This window comes from Triticum urartu, chromosome 4A (assembly GCF_056163025.1).
Source record: "Triticum urartu cultivar PI428250 chromosome 4A, HENAU_Tu73, whole genome shotgun sequence".
In the NCBI taxonomy this organism is placed as follows: domain Eukaryota; kingdom Viridiplantae; phylum Streptophyta; class Magnoliopsida; order Poales; family Poaceae; genus Triticum; species Triticum urartu.
This window is the reverse complement of record NC_141876.1, coordinates 458,473,435-458,493,517: the sequence shown is the minus strand read 5'-3', so window position 1 is coordinate 458,493,517 and position 20,083 is coordinate 458,473,435. Positions and strand designations below refer to the sequence as shown.

General features: G+C 45.2%; 3 protein-coding genes across 4 annotated transcripts; 1 reads left to right on the top strand and 2 right to left on the bottom strand.

Moving 5' to 3' along the window:
• Positions 1–5,541: 5,541 nt before the first annotated feature.
• MOS11 (Protein MODIFIER OF SNC1 11) lies at positions 5,542–8,369 on the top strand. The gene is made up of 6 exons (XM_087518580.1): positions 5,542–5,896; positions 7,368–7,430; positions 7,523–7,648; positions 7,747–7,807; positions 7,914–7,968; positions 8,086–8,369. Exons 1-5 carry the CDS (start codon positions 5,658–5,660, stop codon positions 7,941–7,943), a joined length of 519 nt encoding a protein of 172 aa, XP_087374706.1. The 5' UTR covers positions 5,542–5,657; the 3' UTR covers positions 7,944–7,968; positions 8,086–8,369.
• Positions 8,370–10,510: 2,141 nt separating this feature from the next.
• On the bottom strand, positions 10,511–16,106 carry LOC147976155 (uncharacterized). 2 transcript variants are annotated; one of them, XM_087518579.1, is made up of 6 exons: positions 15,711–16,106; positions 14,438–15,612; positions 14,230–14,313; positions 12,408–12,537; positions 11,834–12,303; positions 10,511–11,068 (listed from the first exon to the last, which is right to left on the bottom strand). In XM_087518579.1, the coding sequence occupies exons 4-6, from the start codon at positions 12,498–12,500 to the stop codon at positions 10,741–10,743; spliced, it is 891 nt and encodes a 296-aa protein (XP_087374705.1). In that variant the 5' UTR covers positions 12,501–12,537; positions 14,230–14,313; positions 14,438–15,612; positions 15,711–16,106; the 3' UTR covers positions 10,511–10,740. The 2 variants fall into 2 exon arrangements, with proteins under 2 accessions (XP_087374705.1, XP_087374704.1); XM_087518578.1 differs by lacking the exons at positions 14,230–14,313; positions 14,438–15,612; positions 15,711–16,106 and adding an exon at positions 12,746–13,363.
• A 579-nt stretch (positions 16,107–16,685) lies between these two features.
• On the bottom strand, positions 16,686–18,784 carry LOC147976154 (Pentatricopeptide repeat (PPR) superfamily protein). Its single transcript, XM_087518577.1, has one exon. The coding sequence runs from the start codon at positions 18,699–18,701 to the stop codon at positions 16,911–16,913; it is 1,791 nt and encodes a 596-aa protein (XP_087374703.1). The 5' UTR covers positions 18,702–18,784; the 3' UTR covers positions 16,686–16,910.
• Between the last annotated feature and the right edge of the window lie 1,299 nt (positions 18,785–20,083).

Sequence of the window (20,083 nt, the reverse complement as noted above, 5' to 3'; positions counted from 1 at the left end):
AGTGGAGAGAAAAATAAACCGATGGACCAGGGTGGGAGGGGTGGTGGGACGAGAGACGAAAAAAACCAGCGAAAATAAACCGCGGACCAGGGTTGAAGGGGGTGGTGGGAGGAGAGACGAAAAAAACCAACGAAAATAAACCGCGGAGATGATTCACCAACTCGTCCATTAGGAGTAGAGATGATTTGAATAAAACTAACCCGGATGAATGTTGTTTTCAGCAAAACTACCTTGGTGTTGCTTTTGTGCAGAAATAAAAAGTTCTCAGAATTGGATGCAACTTTACGGAGAATTGTTTTGGGGTATATAGCAAATATTGGCGCAAAGATCTACCGGAGGGGGCCACCAGAGAGCCACAAGCTCAGGGGCGCCCCACCACCATGGGCGCGCCATATGAGCTTGAGAGGGCCCTCGCACCTCCGTTTTCCCTAACTCCAAGTCCGTAAGTACCTTCTTCCCGAGAAAAATCAAAGAGAAGGTTTCACTTCGTTTTATGATACGAAGCCGCCACCACCTCCTGTTCTTCATGGGGAGGGCTGATCTGGAGTCCGTTCGGAGCTCCGGAGAGGGGGATTGTCACCGTCATCATCAACAACACTTCTTCATTGACAACCTCATGATGCTCACCACCGGGAGTGAGTCATTTCATTGTAGGCATACTGGAGGTAGATGGAGATGGATGAGATTTGTCATGTAATCGAGTCAAATTGTTAAGGCTTGATCCCTAGTATCCCTACAATGATCTCTTCATTTATTCTCCACTATTAGTGACTTTGGAGTGACTCTTTGTTGCACGTTGAGGGGTTGTTATATGATCTAATTATGTTATCATTGTTGAGAGAACTTGCACTAGTGAAAGTATGAACCCTAGGCCTTGTTTCCAAGCATTGCAATACCGTTTTCGCTTACTTTCGTTACTAGTTACCTTGTTGTTTTCAATTTTCAGATTACAAAATCCTATATCTACTATCCATATTACACTTGTATCACCATCTCTTCGCCGAACTAGTGCATCTATACAATTTATCATTGTATTGGGTGTGTCGGGGACACAAGAGACTCTTTGTTATTTGGTTGCAGAGTTGTTTGAGAGAGACCATCTTCATCCTACGCCTCTCATGGATTGATAAACCTTAGGTAATCCACTTGAGGGAAATTTGCTACTGTCCTACAAAACTCTGTGCTTGGAGGCCCAACACGAGTCTACAAGAAGAAGGTTGCGTAGTAGACATCAAGCTCTTTTCTGCCGCCGTTGCCGGCGAGGTTAGCGCTTGAAGGTATATCTTTAGATCTTGCAATCGAATCATTTAGTTTCTTGTTTTATCACTAGTTTAGTCTATAAAATAAAACTACAAAAAAATGGAATTGAGGTTGCCTCATATGCTTCATCTTTTTAATGTCTTTCATGAAAATAAGGATTCTGATAATTGTGCCAAAGTGTTAGAAGAAGAATGCATTAAAATGGTTGGCACTAAATATTTGAATGATGAGCATGATTGCAATGTTGTTAGTATGAATTCCTTGAATACCCATGATGCTAATGATATGCAAAGCTACAAGCTTGGGTATGCTATGTTTGATGGAGATGGTATTTTTAGTCCCCCAAGTTTTGATGAGCAAATTTATTATGATGAAAGCATGCCTCCTATCTATGATGATTATTGTGATGACATGTATGCTATAAATGATAATTATTACCATGAAACTTGTCATCATGATTTTAATTTTCAATTGGATTATGCCTCACATGATAGTTATTTTGTTGAGTTTGCTCCAACTACTATTCATGAGAATAAATTTGCTTATGTGGAGCGTATTAAAATTTCTATGCTTATGAATCATGAAGAGAATGCTTTATGTGATGGTTATATTGTTGAATTCATTCATGATGCTACTGAAAATTATTATGAGGGAGGAATGTATGCTTGTAGGAGTTGCAATAATATCAAGTTTCCTCTCTATATGTTGAAAATCTTGAAGTTGTGCTTGTTTTACCTTCCTATGCAAGTTGATTCTTGTTTCCATAAGTTGTTTGCTCACAAAATCCCTATGCATAGGAAGTGGGTTAGACTTAAATGTGCTAGTCATATGCTTTATGATGCTCCTGTTATGTTACAATTCTTATTTTTTATGTGAACATCATTGAAATCATCATGCCTAGCTAGAAAGGCAATAAAGAAAAGCGCTTGTTGGGAGACAACTCAACATTTACACCTACTATTTTTGTGTGTTCACATGATTAAGCTACTGTAGTGATCATGTTTTATAGCTTTCGTTTCAATAAAGTGCCAAGTAAGACCTTTGGGATGATCTATGGTGATAGTTGATTTGATCTTGCTGGAAAACAGAAACTTTTGCGCTCAGGAAAACAATTCTAATTTTCAACAGAGGCGTGATAAAATACTGATTCTTTTTGCAGAAGATTAATAACAAAATTTCTCAGGCTTTCCTAATTTTTCAGAATTTTTGGAGTTACAGAAGTATTCGAGAGTTACAGATTACTACAGACTGTCCTGTTTTTGACAGATTCTGTTTTTTCGATGCATAGGTTGCTTGTCTTCTAGTTTTATGGCTTATATTGCTTAATATAAATTGTAGAAATGATAGGGTACAGTAGGCATCATGTGAGAAAAATTATGAATCTTGTCTTGACAGTACCTAAGTGGTGATTTGCTTTATTTTACTAACGGAGCTTATGGGTTTTCTGTTAAGTTTTGTGTTGTGAAGTTTTCAAGTTTTGGGTAAGTTTTGATGGGCTACGGAATAAGGAGTGGAAATATCCTAAGCTTGGGGATGCACAAGGCACCCCAAGGTAGTATTCAAGGACAACCAAGAGCCTAAGCTTGGGGATGCCCTGGATGGCATCCTGCTACCTCTTGAGTTTGCGTTGGTTTTTTCCTTGAAGAGGAAAGAGTGATGCAGCAAAGTAGAGTAAGTATTTCCCTCAACTTTTGAGAACCAACGTATCAATCCAGTAGGAGACAACGCACAAGCCCCCAAATACCTGCACAAACAAACACCAACTTGCACCCAACGCGATAAAGGGGTTGTCAATCCCTTCACTGTTATTTGCAAAGTGAGGTCTGATATAGATGGATAAACGGTAAAGTAATATTTTTGGTTTATGGAACGGAAAGTAAAAGATTGCAAAGAAAGTAAATAGGAAACTAAAATTGTAGATCAGAAACCTATATGATGGAAAGTAGACCCGGGGGCCTTTCATGACTGTCTTATGGATTGTGAGTTGATGGACCTTGGTTCCTCAAGTCCAAAGTTCACATGGTGTAATCGTCAAGATCCACAATTCCATGTAAGGTTCATCTCGATAGAGATGTGGCTAATGGCAATTTTATTAATATTCATGATGACTATGATGTTGAACATTTGACAATGACACCTTTGGATCACTATGTTGTACTGATTTTTTATCCCGGTTATCTAAGGTGAAGCGCCAAGTGCCACTAGAACAAGGGTTCAAATATGAAGATATGTGGTTACGTGATGCTGGTTATAGATAGCATCTTGAGCGTGTTTGGTCTGATGCTCTGTGAACTTTTTGAGCAAGAGGAGATTATGGTGATGCAACGGTCCAGGGTGGACAGTCTCCATGAGGGTGACCGGAATACAAGCTTCTTCCATGCTCGAGCTATAGTTCGGAAATGTACTAACAAAATTCATTGTCTGGCTCGAGATGATGGTTCTCTTTGCAATTCACAAGTGGAGATTAAAGGTATGGTTCATAAATTTTATGGTAACCTTTTCACTTCTGATCCTTGTGATGATGTTGAAGTTGTTCTTGATGGTGTTCTGCACAAAATTACTAGTTAGATCTTGGAGAGGCATCCTGTTGGTCACAAGTTACTGAAACATGGTGTTTAGTTTTGTGATGGAAAGCAAGTGCATATTTTATCATATCACTGTATTCCTTCCTTCCCTCCACATGTTCTTCAACCCACTTCACCCATCCCTGCAAATGCTAAAGTCCATTGTCTTCCGGATGAGACATGTTGCACCTACAATGAGGAGATGGTGCGAGTTTTTTTTTTGAGAAAAGGATGCCTTAGAGATTCTGCTCATACCAATCTTTATAGATGTTGGGGATGATTTTGTGAGATGGTCGTTCACTAAGTACGGTGATTATTCTGTTCGGTGAGCGTACAACATGACACATACTGCTCATTTTTTTTTGAGAAAAGTGCTATTCGTGGCCTTGATCAAAGTTCCAACCAATCTGATGATGGAAGACGCTGGAAGTCGATTTGGGCAGTTAAAGCACCTAGTAAGATGATGGTTGTTTTATGGTGTTTTACTTAGGATATTCTCCCGAAGGGTGCTAGGTTCATTTTTCTGAACTTCGCTATTTTGCAATATATTAGAATTTGTGGAGCATGCTCTTCTCTTTTGTCCTCATGCTAGAGATGTATGAGATGTGATCAAGGATACTGTAGGATCTATATATAAAGCCATAACATTATATCCTTAAAAAGTGCCTTTTTGATTTCCTTGGTCAATCTACGGACCAGAATTGTACTATGCCAACAGTGACTATATGGTACGTTTGGGAAGCTAGAAACTATGCTACAATAATCTAGAGGCTCTCCATCATTGACGTAAGCCTAAAAAAATCAAGTCACTTGTGGGACCAACTTTGTAGCATATTTAAACCGGGTATTGAACACATGCATGATACCAACATCTCCGGTATAACTTAGTCTCCGTCGTCGTCTGATACCGTTGTATTCAATTTCTCTGTCACCATTCTTACTGAGCTTGACAAATCATGCATAGGGGTCATCGCTCGGGCCATGAGGCACGTTTTGTAGTGGCCTGCAGCGACCTAGTTATTGGTGTTCTTGAGCCGGAGATGGCCGAGGCCATAGCTCTCCGGCGAGCTGTTCATTTGGCATTGGAAAAGAAAGAAGTTGATGTTATTTTTGCCACAACATGCCTATCTTTGGTGTAGAAGATCCATTCTTCAGCGACTGATCATTCTTCTATTTGTGTGGTGGTTTCTGATATTAAAATTGCATATGGTGCCTTCAATTCGGTGATCTTCAAGCACACTCATTTGTTAGTTAGAGTTTGTATGCATTCAGTTAGTCCATTTTTATTTTGTTCCAGATTACATCCGGGGAACTCTGTGTAATATTGTTGAGAAATAATAAAGTTGTCAGCCTCTAAAAAAAGATGCCGTTCTTTTATTAAAACCCATAACATAAATAAATATTTTGGAATATGAATCTAATGACATAAATTTTTGGCCAGACAAAATATTTGCTAATAGAGCAATTATTGGTTACAAATAAACATTTTTCCTTGGCAAAATCTCTTTTTAGATACCTGACGAAATCATTTTTAGCAGAAACCTGACGAAATGTGTTATTTTTTTAGTTGATTTTTTTGAGAATTTTTTTAGTTGATGACGAAACCTTATTTGCGATATACTCCTATTTTGGAGCGGGCTGGTTTGTTCTAGTGCTCACGCAGGCCAGGCCCTTTGTCTTCGAACCAACCCAAGTGGCCCATCTGCAAAGCATACAGGCAGGAGAGGGGCGAAGCGGCGAACTCGAGCAGGAAAAAGCGCAGCAGACCAGAAAAATCTCTTGCCGCACACCGCGTCCGCGACCGTGACCTCCCTGCCCGACGAGCGCTCTACGATGGCATCTCAGGATTCCAAGCCCGCGCAAGTCCCGGCCGCCGCCGAGCTGACGGCCCCGGCGGCTGCCGCCGCAGGGGAGGCGCCGAATCCCACTTCCCCGACAGCGGCCCAAAACCCTAGCGCCGCCGCCGCCGGTGGGGCAGCCACGGATCTAGAGAAGAAGATGCGCCGCGCGGAGCGGTTTGGGACGCAGGTGGTTATGTCCGAGGACGAGAAGCGAAGCAGCCGCGCCGAGAGGTGATTGTTCTATCAAATCCCTTTTCCTAGGGTTTAGAGATTTTTTTTCCTCTCTTACAAGTCTGAGAGATTTGTGGTCCCTAACTCTCTAGGGCAGTCATGTTGGAAGTTATGGACTACTTTTCTAGTTTACGGAATTTTGATGCATTAGCCTAATATGATTGTTGTTGGCCAGCGGCTTATCTCCAGCGATAGGATTAAGGATCTAATAGTGTGCTCACCTTAGAGTTTTTTAGTTACATTGTTTTCAGTGCGCATGGATTTGAAGGTATTTACGCAGGTATTAGAAATTAAGCATCACACCATTGAGTGGCTTCTGGATGTTTAGGAGTATTAGATAAAAATAAACCTGTTGCAATGCATAATGGATTATTATCTAACCATGAAAGCTTTGTTGTAACGGTTTCCTTAAGCAAAAGAGGAAAAACAAAACAAAGCAAAGAAACAAGCTGACTTAGTTGGTATATCACCAATGGTCCAGGAGACAAGGGTGCTCATGTGTGTTGCATGTGAACTGTCCTGTAATGTTAAGCTGCTTTAGTCTAGACCGCGATGTCCAGGCCCTATCGTGAACTATAGTTATGTCAAGTATTTTACCTGCTCAATTCTGTTCTAACCTTTCTATTGTAGTTGACTACTGTAGTACAATGCTGATCTTATTTTTTGGCTCTATAGTCTTGACTTTAAGGTTTAATACATTGACTGACATGGTGTTAGGATTTTAGAACCCCAATACATCGCATCCCTAATGAAATATTGGCAAATTCTCCTACTATGGTATTTACATCTACATGCTAGGCAAAACCTGCTAATTAATGATAACACACACATATCTGGAACTAAGCAGACAGGATTTGCAAATATAGATATTTAATTTTTTTGGTAAACATGCTGTAACTTTATTAACAGTTAAGTTCAAGCATGTCATATTTATTTCATTTGTTTATGTTGGTAAGAATTAAGACCATTATGGTGAACTATGTTATTATTGTACACCTTTTTGTATCTATATATGGTGAAAAAATGTTACCATTCACCACTTCTTTCTCTAATGTGTATGCTTGTGTTCCAAATATCTATGAAACATTGTGCATATCTTATGCATACGCCTGAAAGGACTGGACCACTTATTATAGTTAGTGGGCTCGATTCCAACATAATTTGTTGAACTGATTGACAATCGTTAGTACATGCTGGATTATTTAAACTGATCGATAGTGCATGAACTGGTTAGCAACATCATTTTTATTTTTATTTTTGTTACAGTGGAAACTCAACTTCAATCTAGCTATGGGAATACTAAAGTATTAGTGTGTGATCTTAATTTGATGAAAACTGAACAAGGTGTTCCCATGCCAACTAATTCTCCGTCTTCTCCATCACTTCTGTGGTTCCTATTTGGTTGATCTGTTGTACGCATGATATATTTCAAATACTAAGAAATGTGGCTACCAATTATCTTGTTTACAAGGTTTGGGACTGGATCTTCTAATGAAAAGATGGAGGAACAGAAGAAGAAGTCCAGGGCTGAGAGGTGCGTGATATACACTTAATTACCTATGATGCACTTGCATGTTTTTTACTCCCCCAAATTGTGAACTGATACGTACTGACATTAATTTGCAGGTTTGGCCTTCCCACGCCCTCCTCTGATGATACCGAGGCTAAGAAAAAAGCCCGCTTAGAGCGATTTGGTCAGAGCACAGAAGTTGGCAAGGCGGAAGAAGAGAAGCGAAAGGCACGGGCCCTTAGGTAGATGAATGCGGCGCTGTCATGCCTTCTTGTGACCAGAACCCAAACCTAACAAGTAGCAGCAAGCTATATCTAACATCTCTTAACTACTATGCCAGGTTTGCCGGAGCAGCACCTAGTGGGTCATCTGAAGGAAAGGACAAAGACACCTCCAAGCCGGTATGTCCTCCACTCTATGGCATGTCTTATTGTGTAGAACTTGTGCTTCATGTTTGTTGTTGTAATTCATTGTCTTCCTCTTGCCCTCTGTACATGTGTAACACAGGACGCGGCTACCGTAGCTGGCACGGCATGATGGAAAACAGTCCCTGCCTTTTGAGGTTAGATTAAATACGCTCTTATCATCATACAATAGCATTTGTTTCCATGATGTGGTATTGGCCGCTGTTATATGTATATCCCATAACATGAAAATAATCAATTCCATCTTCTTGCAGGGTCGTCTCAAATACGCCCCTCGAGACGTCGGTGAAGCCGTAGTTTGTACAAGACTAACAACGCCAATGGCGTCGATGTTGTCGGAGCCATTCGTGTGCTGTTTACTGTGTAGCGCTTGATGACTTCCTTGCTGTACTCCGCTGGGAGCCATTTGAGTGCTGTTTACCGTGTAGCACTCGAGTAGTTCCTTGCTGTACTCGCTGGCAGCATAGTCTGCTGCTTGGTCTGGGGACACCTGTGTACTACGGTACTTCGTTTCCCTTTGTAGTGATACTACTTCTTAGCCATGTGTGTACTCGTGTCTGTTTAGTTTTTGTGCTTGCATTATTCGATTCTGATGCATGCTATATGCGTCCACGGTCTGAATGTCTGCTAAGTGCGCATCCAGTGCATAAATGGTCCACTGTAGAAAAGCTACGGGGAGACGGCCAGTTTTTTTTTTTGCGCATAGGGGAGCCAGCCAAGTTAATTGCTACTCCCGCCGTTTGCAAATACTGCCTCCTTTGGTTTAGAGGAATTGAATTTCATAAGAATTCTAGAGGATATGATTTTTATAGGAATTTTTCCTTTAGAGCCCTTTGGTTCATAGGAATGGATTCCTATTCCTGCATAGGATTGGTTCCTATCCTTCACATTTCATAGGAAAATAAAAAGGAGCCTAGATTCAATGGAAAAATTCCTTTGGTGTCAACCAAATGACATCTTGTTTCCTATTCCTACTCATAGAATTTGATACACATGTCATCTCATTTCCTACAAGATTTCTATTCCTATAATAATCCTATCCTATGAACCAAAAAAGGCCTAAGGGAGCGTTCGGCTCCTTTGGCTCGGCTCCCGGAGCGGACCGGACTACTACAGCTCACTTTGATGGAACTGCCAAAACCGAGCTCCCCAACTCTGCGAAGCGGAGATATTTTAAACAGGGCCTAAGATGTTTTAACATTTCAATATGGACTACGTATGAACTGAAATGAGTGAACAAATACATTAAGGCGTTTGGTAGCCCGCATATACCCCGACAAGCCCGTGCAGGAAGAAAATGAAAATGGCCTGGGCCTGCATCTAGAGCAAAGCTCAAATTGGCGATTTTTGTGGAGCTAGGCCCGAGCAGTGCAACCCTAGACACGCGGGTGTGGGCGGTTGCACGCATGGATGCATTCTCGAGAAGTCGCGTTGCCAGACGCGTCGTCATAATTACCCTCACCTCCCTTCCTCATTGCTCTCTCCCCTCTTCTCCACTCACACCGGCGACGGTGACCACCAGAGAGACAGCTGGACGATCCAAGACGGTGGCTACCATCGGAGCGACTGCAGACCTCCACCGGAGCGCATCGGCCATGGTGATAAGTCCTCGCCTTCTCTGTAGATTACTGCTTTCGACTCGGGCTAGATTAGATTTGAGCACGCGATTGAAAAGTTAGGGAGGGGAATGAACACATCGGGGGTGGAGAATTGGATTAAAATACTGCCATGGATCGATCCTAGACTTCTAGGGTTCATAGGTCATTTTTAGATTACATCGGGGTGGGGATTGGGGTACAAACTTTCTTGTCTAGTCGCGGCGATCCTGGAGTCCGTACCAAGCCACTTCTACAAGGTTATCCTTGGTCTGAAACTGGAGAGTCTGCCAATGCATCTAGAGTTCACCAAGCACTTCTCTGCCGTCCCTGCAGAGTTCAAGCTCAAGACGAACACCGGCTGCGCATGGAGGGTGACGGTGAGGGTGATCAACGGCAGGGTCATCCTTGATCAGGGGTGGGCCACCTTCCGCTTCGTTCACCAGGTCATTATCGGGTACATGCTGACATTCAAGCAGCTGACCCCCGACAGCATGAAGATGATCGTCTTCAATGACGAGGGCGTGGATGTGGTCACCAAGTGCAAGAAGCACAACAACGCTTTCGCTGTCACCGCCTGAGCTGTTGCTCGTTCCTTGTTGGTTGTTGGTTTAAGACTTGGGTTTCGTTTACAACTTATCGTACTATGTTGGCTTAAAACTTGTGATCCGTGGTTAAGACTTGTGTTTGTGCCTAAGTTTATTTTGTTGCTCTAGTTTAGTTCTTCATGTGTGCCTCTAATAACCTCACCATATCAAGGAAAAGGTTGCCACACAACTGTCCTGGATGTAACCAAACAACTGGAGTTGTGTTTCTCCTGAAATAAGTTCGCAACCAAACAGCAAACCTTCAGTTTCGGCACGTGCAGGCTAGAGAGGATACATGCAGCCAATCAATATGCAGATGTTAATTTTTTGTCTGCATATGCTCAGTCAGACCCAATTAGGACAAGTATGCAAAGTGTTTAAAAGCGATGCAGGTAACCAAACGCATCCTAAAATGTATCTAGATTCAGAAAAATGTTGGAACATCTTATATTTGTGAACAAGGGTGTATTAGTCATCCCTTTGCTTTCGAACACTAGTAAACAACACATGGAATCCACTTTTCATATAAATATATACAACCACTACAACGTGTCACACGAGTAAAGCCTTATTCCAACATATACTCCCAACGCTGTAGATAAATACACCAGTGCAAGTGTAAGCGCAAGTGCAACACACTTGAGCTTCCGTTTCTCGGGATGCTTTTGAGAGCATCGCAACAACAACAACAAAAGATGCCTTTGAGACCAGAACAGAACAGGCTCGGTCAGTGGCCGCATAGCTCTCGGTGCGCGACGAGTCCCTCCGACCTCCTCTGGATGGTGTAGCGCAGCTGCTCCTTGACCTGCCGCAGCGCCAGCAGGACCGACTGCACGTCGTTGCCGCCGACGCTCGTCGCTCTCGGCTGGGGGTCCGCCAGGACCATGGCGAGCCCGTCCTTCTCTTCTTTCTCCTTCTCCTTGGTCTCGGCCGGCTCTGCGCTGTAGTGCGGGTTGTCCACCAGCACCAGCGCGAGCCTGTCGTCCTCCTCGTCGCGGTAGCTCGCTTCGGATTTCGACGAGCCGCTGGACGCTCCAGGCTGCTCTTCTCTCCTCCTGCAGTGAAAAATTCCGTTAGTTATGCACAGCACAATCGGTATGATGGTGCAGAAACATAGTGGGTGCTATAAAAAGAGATGCACAGACGCATCTACTCTAGTGGAGTAAGAATCAATGGAGAGGCGTAACAAACTACACAACGGCTTCCTATCCTGGTAATTAAAAAGGTCCGGAACACAAAAAAAGGGAAGCTGAAGTACTACAGATGAGCACAACGCCGACAATACGTCTGTCTCCTTTTCTGTACTATATAAAAGCAATTATTCCACTAACATAGGCATGCAGTGCATACTATGCATGCCAACTAGGCAATTTTGATGACGTGTCATAGCATTAAATGAAGAAAAAGAGGATGCAATATCATATTATGATACCGTATCATAATAAATGTTATGCTACTTTGTGTCACGCATAGCAATAAATAAAGTAGTACATGATACTAATATATAATACTATGCATTAGGAAGATAGTATCATACACCGGTATCATATGCATAATACTAATATATTAGTATATGATACTCCCCATTACAACCAGCCTAACATTAAAAACATGATGAAAACACACATGTGAAAAAAGAGGAAACGTACTAGCCTAATTCCTGTCGGAGAAAGGTAAAACTCTGCACAAACTTAGGAGTAATCTGGAAACTCCTAGGAGAAAAGGCTAATTATCCCTATAGCAAATAATCAATCAACTGTTTTTAACTTTTTTTAACAACCAGTAAAATGGCACTCATTGTAAACCTGCACGCCGCGTACCTCACTGAATCACGATCGACGTCACCAGCGGCGTCACCGGAACCGCACTTCTCGGCGTCGTCAGAGTCCTCCGTGCGGCTCTCCTCCTCCTTGCAGGCGCCAGGGCCGGACTGCTCGGACACGACGGAGAACCAGCTCCCGTCCTGGGAGGAGTTGGCCTGAGTGCAGGAACCAGCCGAGGAGCCCTTGACGCTCTCGCCGTCCCATCCCTTGTCCTCGCCGCCGGCGCGAGGGTCTGACAGCACCGAATCGACGGTGCTCAGCGATACTGCAGGACCGTTGCTCTCCTCTGTCTCCGGCGCCGCCTGTTGGCCGGAGCAGGCGTTGGAGTTGGAGGAGAGCGAGCCGATGGAGCTCCCCACATCCAGAATCTTGAGGGACTCGAGCCTCTTGATGGCCCTCCTCAGCCTCCGCTCCGCCCTGTCCCTGATCTTGACCTCGTCGGAGAGCCGCTTCTCAAGCTCGTCCAACTGTCACCGAATCACAGAACAAAATTATAGCTGTACCGAACCAACAGTGGGAATTAAAGGGGTTGACGCATGGGTACGGAATGTGGACAGAGGAGAAGGGGTACCCTGGCGGCGAGCTGGTCGGCTTCCTCCTTGGCCGCCTTGGACGCCACCCTCTCGGCGAGCAGCCTCCCTCTGAGGCACTCCACCGTCCTCATACCGCCGGCGCCGCCCTCGCCGCCGCCCCCATTTCCCCTGCGATCCACACAAATGAGAGAAAAGGGTTCAGGAACTGATCCTCCTAGGATCCCCATTAAGACCCCCATCTACACGCAGCTCGAGAGCAGAGACAGCGCCGAGACCAAGGCGGCATCCGCGGATAAACAATCAAAGAATCTGTCCTAGAAACCGAGAAAGCACCCAGCTAGCAATCCAAGAAGGTGGCTGGCGAGTAGCGCCCGACCTGCATTGCGTGGCCGGTTCAGACATTCCTCCCGGCCACCCCTGTCGACGCCGCGACCTCGCAGCGTATCCGAGCTCGGCAATGGCAGGGGAAGGGGAAGGGGGGAGAGAAGAGGTGTGCGTCCGTGTGTCGGCCTGCGCTTCCGCTAGATGGCGGCAGCACGCGGCGGTGGCTTTAGGCGCTTCTGCTAGCTGCACTGCGTCTGCATGCACGCTGCTGCTTTTGAGGTGAATGGCTCGGCAGGGTATGGCGGGGTGGTGCGGCGGTTGCTGAATTCGGAGGAGGCTTGAAGCGGAAGGTGTCTCCCTCTCCCACTCTCTCTACGATTGTTGCGGGCGTGAGAAGCGTCGAGGTCGAGAGGATGGTAGGAGGCAGGGATTTGACGGAGGATTTGAGATGACCACAGTGACGGGCGGCCGGCTCTGTCCGTGACTGCCACCCGTGAGGCGCGTTACTGGCGTCACCAGAGGCCTTCTTTCACTCTACTGCAGTAGTGGTAGTAGTACATTCTTCAGCATTTCACAGTTTTCTCCAACGTAGGAGTATTGCAAACTGAGAAGGATAATGATCCCATGGTTCACCTTCATAACTAAAACTCTGAATACAGGAGTCACATGAGAGGCGGTGTCGAAACCATAATACTATACAGTTGGCGTCAGCCAAGTGCCATGGCAACTCAACTCAACAAGCTCAGCCCTTGACTAGCTAACGGAGATTGCAAGGTGCATGTGGGACTGAGATTGCAACACTGATTCCACTGATAAAAGAAAAGAAAACTGGATTAACAAAGAGATGGCCACAGGAGGGGACATGTGGGGTCTTGGCCTCGGGCCTCGTAATCTGCAATGTGGCAAGACTGATAACATAACAGAGGGAGGGCAGGCAGAAAGAAAGCCACGTGAAGGGCAGCGCTGCTCGCTCATTCAACCCGCTTGCGCTTGCTGTCGCTCGGCCCCATCACCTCACCTTGCCGCGTAGTACTATTATCTTTTGCCCGTGGGTTTTAGCAGTTCGTAGCAGCGCCCTCAATTCTGTGCACCGACCTCCCCGTGTTGTTGTTGTTATGCATGTGAATATATGTGATGATAATGCAAGAAAATTCAGGACGAGGACAAAGGCGAAAACGCTTGGGGCGTCCTTGTCGCGGTGCCTCACGAGCGGCCTGTGCTCCAACCGGACTGAATCGGAGAGGTAACCGACAAGATGCGCTAGTGTTAACAATGACACCTGAGCTGTACTCTCACATATTATTATTAGCGCTAACTACGAGCATCAGAGGAGCACGATTGCTACTCCCTCTGTCCATTATTATAAGATGTTCTATTTTTTTTTCTAAATTGGGCGTATGTAGACATATTTAAATGTATTTGTTCACTTATTTTAATTTGTATGTAGTTCATATTAAAATATCCCAAACATCTTATAATAATGAACATACTGGTGACTAGGGAGGTGTGAGTGGTTTTAGTGAAAAATGCACGTACCTTTGCTTTGATTGATTCCCCTGCTACTGCTCATGCTTCTGCTCTTCTTGGTACAACAATTCCTTACCCAGGCCACCCCAGGAGCTGCACACACAGCCATGAATGAATGTACCTAGCTAAGTGAGTACGTCTAAAGAAAGCACTCATGAATGTACCCGAACAATGGACAGCGAGCTGGGGCATTATTCATGGATGTCAGGCTCCGTACCGTGCGCTGCATCCTGCATAGGGTCTTTGGATTCGGAGTGCTGCCGCCGCCCCCTCAACCATGTTTTGACACCTTGCATGGTTAGACAGACAGACACTTGGACTAGTAGAGCTTTTGACTATTCGGTAACAAAAAAGTTACTCTTTGACACGACGGTCAGACTAGATTTTTGCAGTCAAGAAAAAGAGAAAGGGTTGGAAAGCTAGTACAGTAGTAGCGGTTAAAGTGTAAAGAGACCAAAGTAGAAGAATCCAGATCACAGGATGGAGGCTCTACAGTGTGTACCTGTCTTGTTCCAAGAATTTAACCGTCCGGCAAGTACTGTATGTATTCTTCTACAACCGGTCCAACCTCCTCCCATCATTCGCGATCTTGGAGTGGAAGCTTTTGCCAGAGGCTGATGGACGATGATGATGCTGGGCTTCTCCGGCAAGTGATTGCAGGCACGCATAGCCCATGCGGCCATGCCACATGCCATGCTCGCCTACACAGCCAACGCACAAAGGACGCATATACTGGTATACGCCTTCTCTTACCGTTGCCCATTACCGTGATCTGGGAGGTGCATCACGTGCACAAGATTACACCTACTCCGTCAGCATGCATAAAGTAGCACCAAGACGAAAATTCAGACCATTTTGAAACTCCAGATTTGGATCGAGACACGGGAACGGACAAGACACAGATTAATTGACCACCTGCCAAGTTTTCAATTCAAAAGTTGTCTAGAAATGCATGCATAATGCCAAAAAGGAAATGAAGTGACAACAGCCCCTCTGATATAGTGCTTGTTGTTGTGTGGTAATTTTTTTCACCGGACTACTACGCGTGTGTGTGCGTGCTATGATCCAAATTATCGAGTGTTCCACTTCCACCCGGACCACCTCCATGCATGATGCATCGTCCTATACTCTCATCGTATATATGTTGAGATGGAGGTGCGTGGCTAGCTGTACACTATGCATGATTGAAGAGATGCATTTCTTCAGAAAGTTAAAAAAAACATGATTGTAGTGATGGGGGTGATTATACTCACTTGGCTTCACTTGAACTCCAAGCTAGGCTCCAGGGCGTCTTGCACCACCACGCACCAAGCTTGCTGGTTGTTGTTTTCGCCTCACCAAAGTACCCACCGGTAACATTATGTCCTTTCCTCGTTTGGGCAGCCTTTCGGCCTGTGAAGTTTTAGCATGTGAGCAGTGTGGCCACACAACGAAATAACAGGCATATATGCTTTTCTGGTAGTGAGTCCAGAATAAGTTAGGTAACAAACCTGGGAGCTGCTTGCGTGCTGTTCTTCTTTTAGACTTCATGAGCTGGGAAGTAGAGAAGTAGAATGATCCAAGCATGTGAACCATAATCAACCCCAAAAGGCAGATCTTGTTGTGCAATCTCTTTGCAGTTCTAATTCTACTATGCAGACAATGTTTGGAAAACAGGAACTTCACGTAAAATTTACAAGAATCAGTTTATTTTCTGCAGGAAGAAAAAAGTTTTAAATGATACTTTAACAGTGCAAATACCAAGTACACACAAAGATGCACATCTGAATCATGGGTGCACATGATCCTAACTCCTAAGAATAGCTTTACTTTTCCATATTAATGCGACAAGGAAAAGCCATTATTCATTCGATCTAGGGTGTGGAAGCAACTTTTCTTCATGAAATCGATTCTTCTCATCTAGCCTCATCTTAGTATTACATCCAGAAGGAACATGCCATGCTTGACATCCTGAAGCTTAGAACACGGTTGCTCTTGCTTCTAAGAAACTATGATCATGAAATTATATGATGCTTCAGTAACTGAAGTATTGAAATAACAAATAAAGATAAGATAAGTATCGTCAGCTCACAGTACAAAAGGTTCAGATAAGAATATCATGGAAGCAGTGCTCTCATTATTCATTGGATCTAGGGTATGAAAGGAACTTTTTCTTTATGGAATGGATTCTTCTGCACCTTGATATTAGTATTTCATAAAGAAACAGATCAGGCTTGACATCCTGAAGCTTAAAACTAGATTGCTCTTGGTTCTAAGAAACTATGATCATGAAATTATCTGTTGCTTTGGTAATTGGTGTCATTGAAATAGCAAATAAAGATAAGAAAAGTATCGTCAGCTCATAGTACAAAAGGTTTAGAAAAGAATATCATGGAAGCAATGCTCTCATTGGCTGTCGTCCAAGAATTTGTTGCTCAATCAAATCAATATGATTGACCATCAGGTTCAGAATAAGATGGTCCATGTAAATCCAAAAGGCTGGTACCTATCAGGCTTGAAAATTACATCTCAACTGTTGGATCTATTGAATGTCATCACTATAAATTGTCTCCATTCAACAGTTAGGTCGATGCCAGGCTCTTGTCTATAATTGAATCCGATTAATCAACCAACAACCAAATTAAGTTTCTGTTGCCCGCTTTGCTAACAATATATCTGCAGCAACCATTTCTAGCAGACTATAGAACCCCTTAATTCCAGCTACACCCAGGAACTTTCTCCAATCCAACTCCCCACAGCATGCTCCTTATGATTTCAGCTTCTTCCCATTTGCCAGCATTTGAGTACAGATTAGCCATCACAACATAGTTACCTGTGTTCTTAGGCTCTATTATGAACAGTCGATCAAACACAAACCGACCAAGCTCAACATCACCAACTGCTGCTGCTCCATTAAGCAGTGCACCCCAGACCTTTGCATTTGGCTCAAAAGGCATCTTGTTTACAAGGTCAAGCCCATCCTTAAGCATACCAGCACGACTGAGTACAGAAATCATGCAAGCATACTGCTCCATCACAGGACTGATACCAAACATAGCTTGCATGGAGTGAAAAAATTCACGAGCTTCGGCTACCTTTCCCGCATGAGCACATGCAGTAAGCACAACAGTGAAAGTTACAGTATCAGGCCTAGTGCCAGCACTGACCATCTGATTGAACAGGTCCAATGCGTCTGTAACATCTCCATGAGCTGCGACAGCCGAAATGATCGATGTCCAGGCAATTGTGCTTCTATTCTCATGCAATTCAAACACCTTCCTGGCCATATCAAGAAATCCAGCCTTTGAGTAAGCATCAATCAATGCACTGACAACATTGTTGCTCTGACCATAATCATTTCTTATCACATAACCATGAGCTTGCTTTGCTCCCAGTAGGGTTGAGAACAACGGTGCTGAGGGCATGATGATTGAAAGAGTAGCTGTATTGGGCAGTATCCCAGCACCCATCATCTCATGAAGCAATCCAAGAACATCAGACTGGCGTCCATTTTGTATCAATCCAGAAATCAACGCATTCCACGTGTTGATGCCTTTAGCATCTGCTTGACGGAAAAGATCCATTGCCTCATCGACATGCCCATTGTTCATGTAACCAGTAATCATGGCGCTGTAACTGACCGCATCTTTCTTAGGCATCCTTTCAAGCAACTGGCGTGCATAGTGCAACCGCCCACATTTGGCATAAAACCCTACGACTGAGTTCCATGCTGCAATGTCCATATCAAGCCCACTCTCATTAGCAATTCGGAGGGCATAGACCCCGAAATCAACAGCCTTGAGCTGGGCACAAGCATGCAGCACACTTGTCACCGTGACGCTATTTGGCCGAACGCCACCACCAGCGCAAGCCTGCACCAACTCATGGAATAACTCCAAGCACTCTGCGTACCGTCCTCCACGAGCGTACGCTGATATAAGAGAGTTCCAGGACACGACATCCTTGCCTGGCATTTGGTCGAACACCGCGCGAGCGGAGCGCATGTCCTCAGCATTCGCGTAGGCGGTGATGAGCCCATTGGACACGAAGAGGTCCGCGCCAAACCCGCGCAGGAACGCAAGGGCGTGGAGCTCCCCGGCGACGAGAGGGGACAGGCCCGGCCCGGACGCGGCGAGGGACTTGAGGAGCGCGGAGACGGTGATCTCGTCGGGGGACACGCCTGAGGCCGCGAAGAGGCGAAGAGCCGCGGAGGGCTGGGGCGAGTGGAGGGAGAGCGCGATGAGGATGGCGTTCCAGGCGAAGAGGTTGGGCTGCGGGATGGCGTCGAACACCCTGCGGGCGTCGTGCAGGCGTCCGGTTCTGGAGTAGAGTGAGATGAGCTTGGAGGCGAGGAAGTTGGAGGGGATCACGGAGAGGGTGGCGAGGCGGGCGTGGAGCTGCCTGCCGGCGGCGAGGTGGCCGGCGTCCGCGCAGCGCTGGATGAGGTCACCGTACACGCGGGGGTCCGGCGGCACGGCGGTGAGCCACGCCGGCAGCCTCATCCCCTGTTCATGACTCGCGAGGACTCTGCTCTGCTTTTTTTTTTTGAGATGGAACACTCACTCTGCTCTGGTTTGCCGAGGGCGGGGGCGGGTTTCTCAATTCGACTTGCGTTGCGGCCGCTAGATCTAAATCCACGCGATCTAAGCCGTCGAGAGCGGGCAAGGTGGACCAACTGAAAGAGTTTTTCTTTTCTTTTTTGAGATGAATGATGAGATGAGATGAGATGACCAACGAGTTGGAGGATACAAAAATATGTGTTGGAGATGTAAAAAAAAACATGTGTTGGAGCACCTCCATAGACTTCAAAATTGCCGCAGACAGCGAGGGGTCGATCTCATATGTCCCTTTGGACAATAATGTCCCCTATATTTCATAAACTACAAATCCAAGCTCTCACAGTGGAGACAATGGCGCTAAGATTTGGCTTACATTTAGCGCAGACTGTTGGCTGCAACCGGCTGGTCGTCAACTCCGACAATGTTGATGTTATATTAGCACCATACGCAAAGGAGGTTTCTATGCAGGTGTGGGAGCTCCCATCTTTGATGAGTGCTATCATATATTGACAAACTTTGTTCATGTCATATTCAAACACTGTCCACTGGAGGATAACACAGTGGCTCATGAATTAATGAATTAGCCCGTATTGCTAGATATGATAGTCCTAGTAATTGGTTAGATGACCCCCCCCCCCCCCCTCCCAGGGTTTAATTTCATTTCTTGTGAATGATGTATCTTTGATTACCAATGAATAAAGAGGGGGTTTCAAGCGTTAGAAGAAAAAAACTCCAAATCCATGCAACCCATGCGACGTTGATCAACACAAACACACAAACTACATATGATGTATCAGTTTACACATAGTTCATATATAGCATACTATAAACGATAGAGGACAAACCATAGTTTCAATAACAAAAGGGCATTGTACTGAGCATACTATACATTATAAAATGGGAAATATCTTCACCAGCCTTGCCCTTATGTAAAGCTCGAAGACGATGTAGGTGTCGTTGTTGGGGGACGACGTTGGAGTCTGAGGACTCTAGAAGTCCGCCAAGGCGTCGGGCACTGGTGCGCTTCGACACCTCGAGTCATCCTTCAACGTCTTAGCGTTCTTCCAACGCCAACGTTGGGCATCGGTCTCCTAACCGGGCAAGGACCAGGATAGGACGCCGCAGACTAGCTGCTCCTACACGGATGAGGAAGGCACGGCGATTGTCGTGGAGGGGCCGTCATTGAGTTGCAAAAGCGCCACTGGACCGCCGAGAGGGCATGGAGCTGGAGGAATCTGACAAGGACAGTGGGGACGAGCCCTGACTAGACGAGCCACGCGCCTGGCGGAGGGCGAGGTTGCCGTCATCCTCCGTGGCGAGCGTGT

Bases quoted from the DNA above. Each gene is read 5' to 3' on its own strand.
- MOS11 (XM_087518580.1), top strand. From the start codon at position 5,658: ATGGCATCTCAGGATTCCAAGCCCGCGCAAGTCCCGGCCGCCGCCGAG. The intron at 5,897-7,367 runs GTGATTGTTCTA...CTTGTTTACAAG, and splicing joins CGAAGCAGCCGCGCCGAGAG to GTTTGGGACTGGATCTTCTA. The intron at 7,808-7,913 runs GTATGTCCTCCA...TGTGTAACACAG, and splicing joins ACAAAGACACCTCCAAGCCG to GACGCGGCTACCGTAGCTGG.
- LOC147976155 (XM_087518578.1), bottom strand. From the start codon at position 12,771: ATGTCTGAACCGGCCACGCAATGCAG. The intron at 12,538-12,745 runs GTCGGGCGCTAC...TGTGGATCGCAG, and splicing joins GAACCGGCCACGCAATGCAG to GGGAAATGGGGGCGGCGGCG. The intron at 12,304-12,407 runs GTACCCCTTCTC...ATTCGGTGACAG, and splicing joins CCGACCAGCTCGCCGCCAGG to TTGGACGAGCTTGAGAAGCG.
- LOC147976154 (XM_087518577.1), bottom strand. From the start codon at position 18,701: ATGAGGCTGCCGGCGTGGCTCACCGCCGTGCCGCCGGACCCCCGCGTG.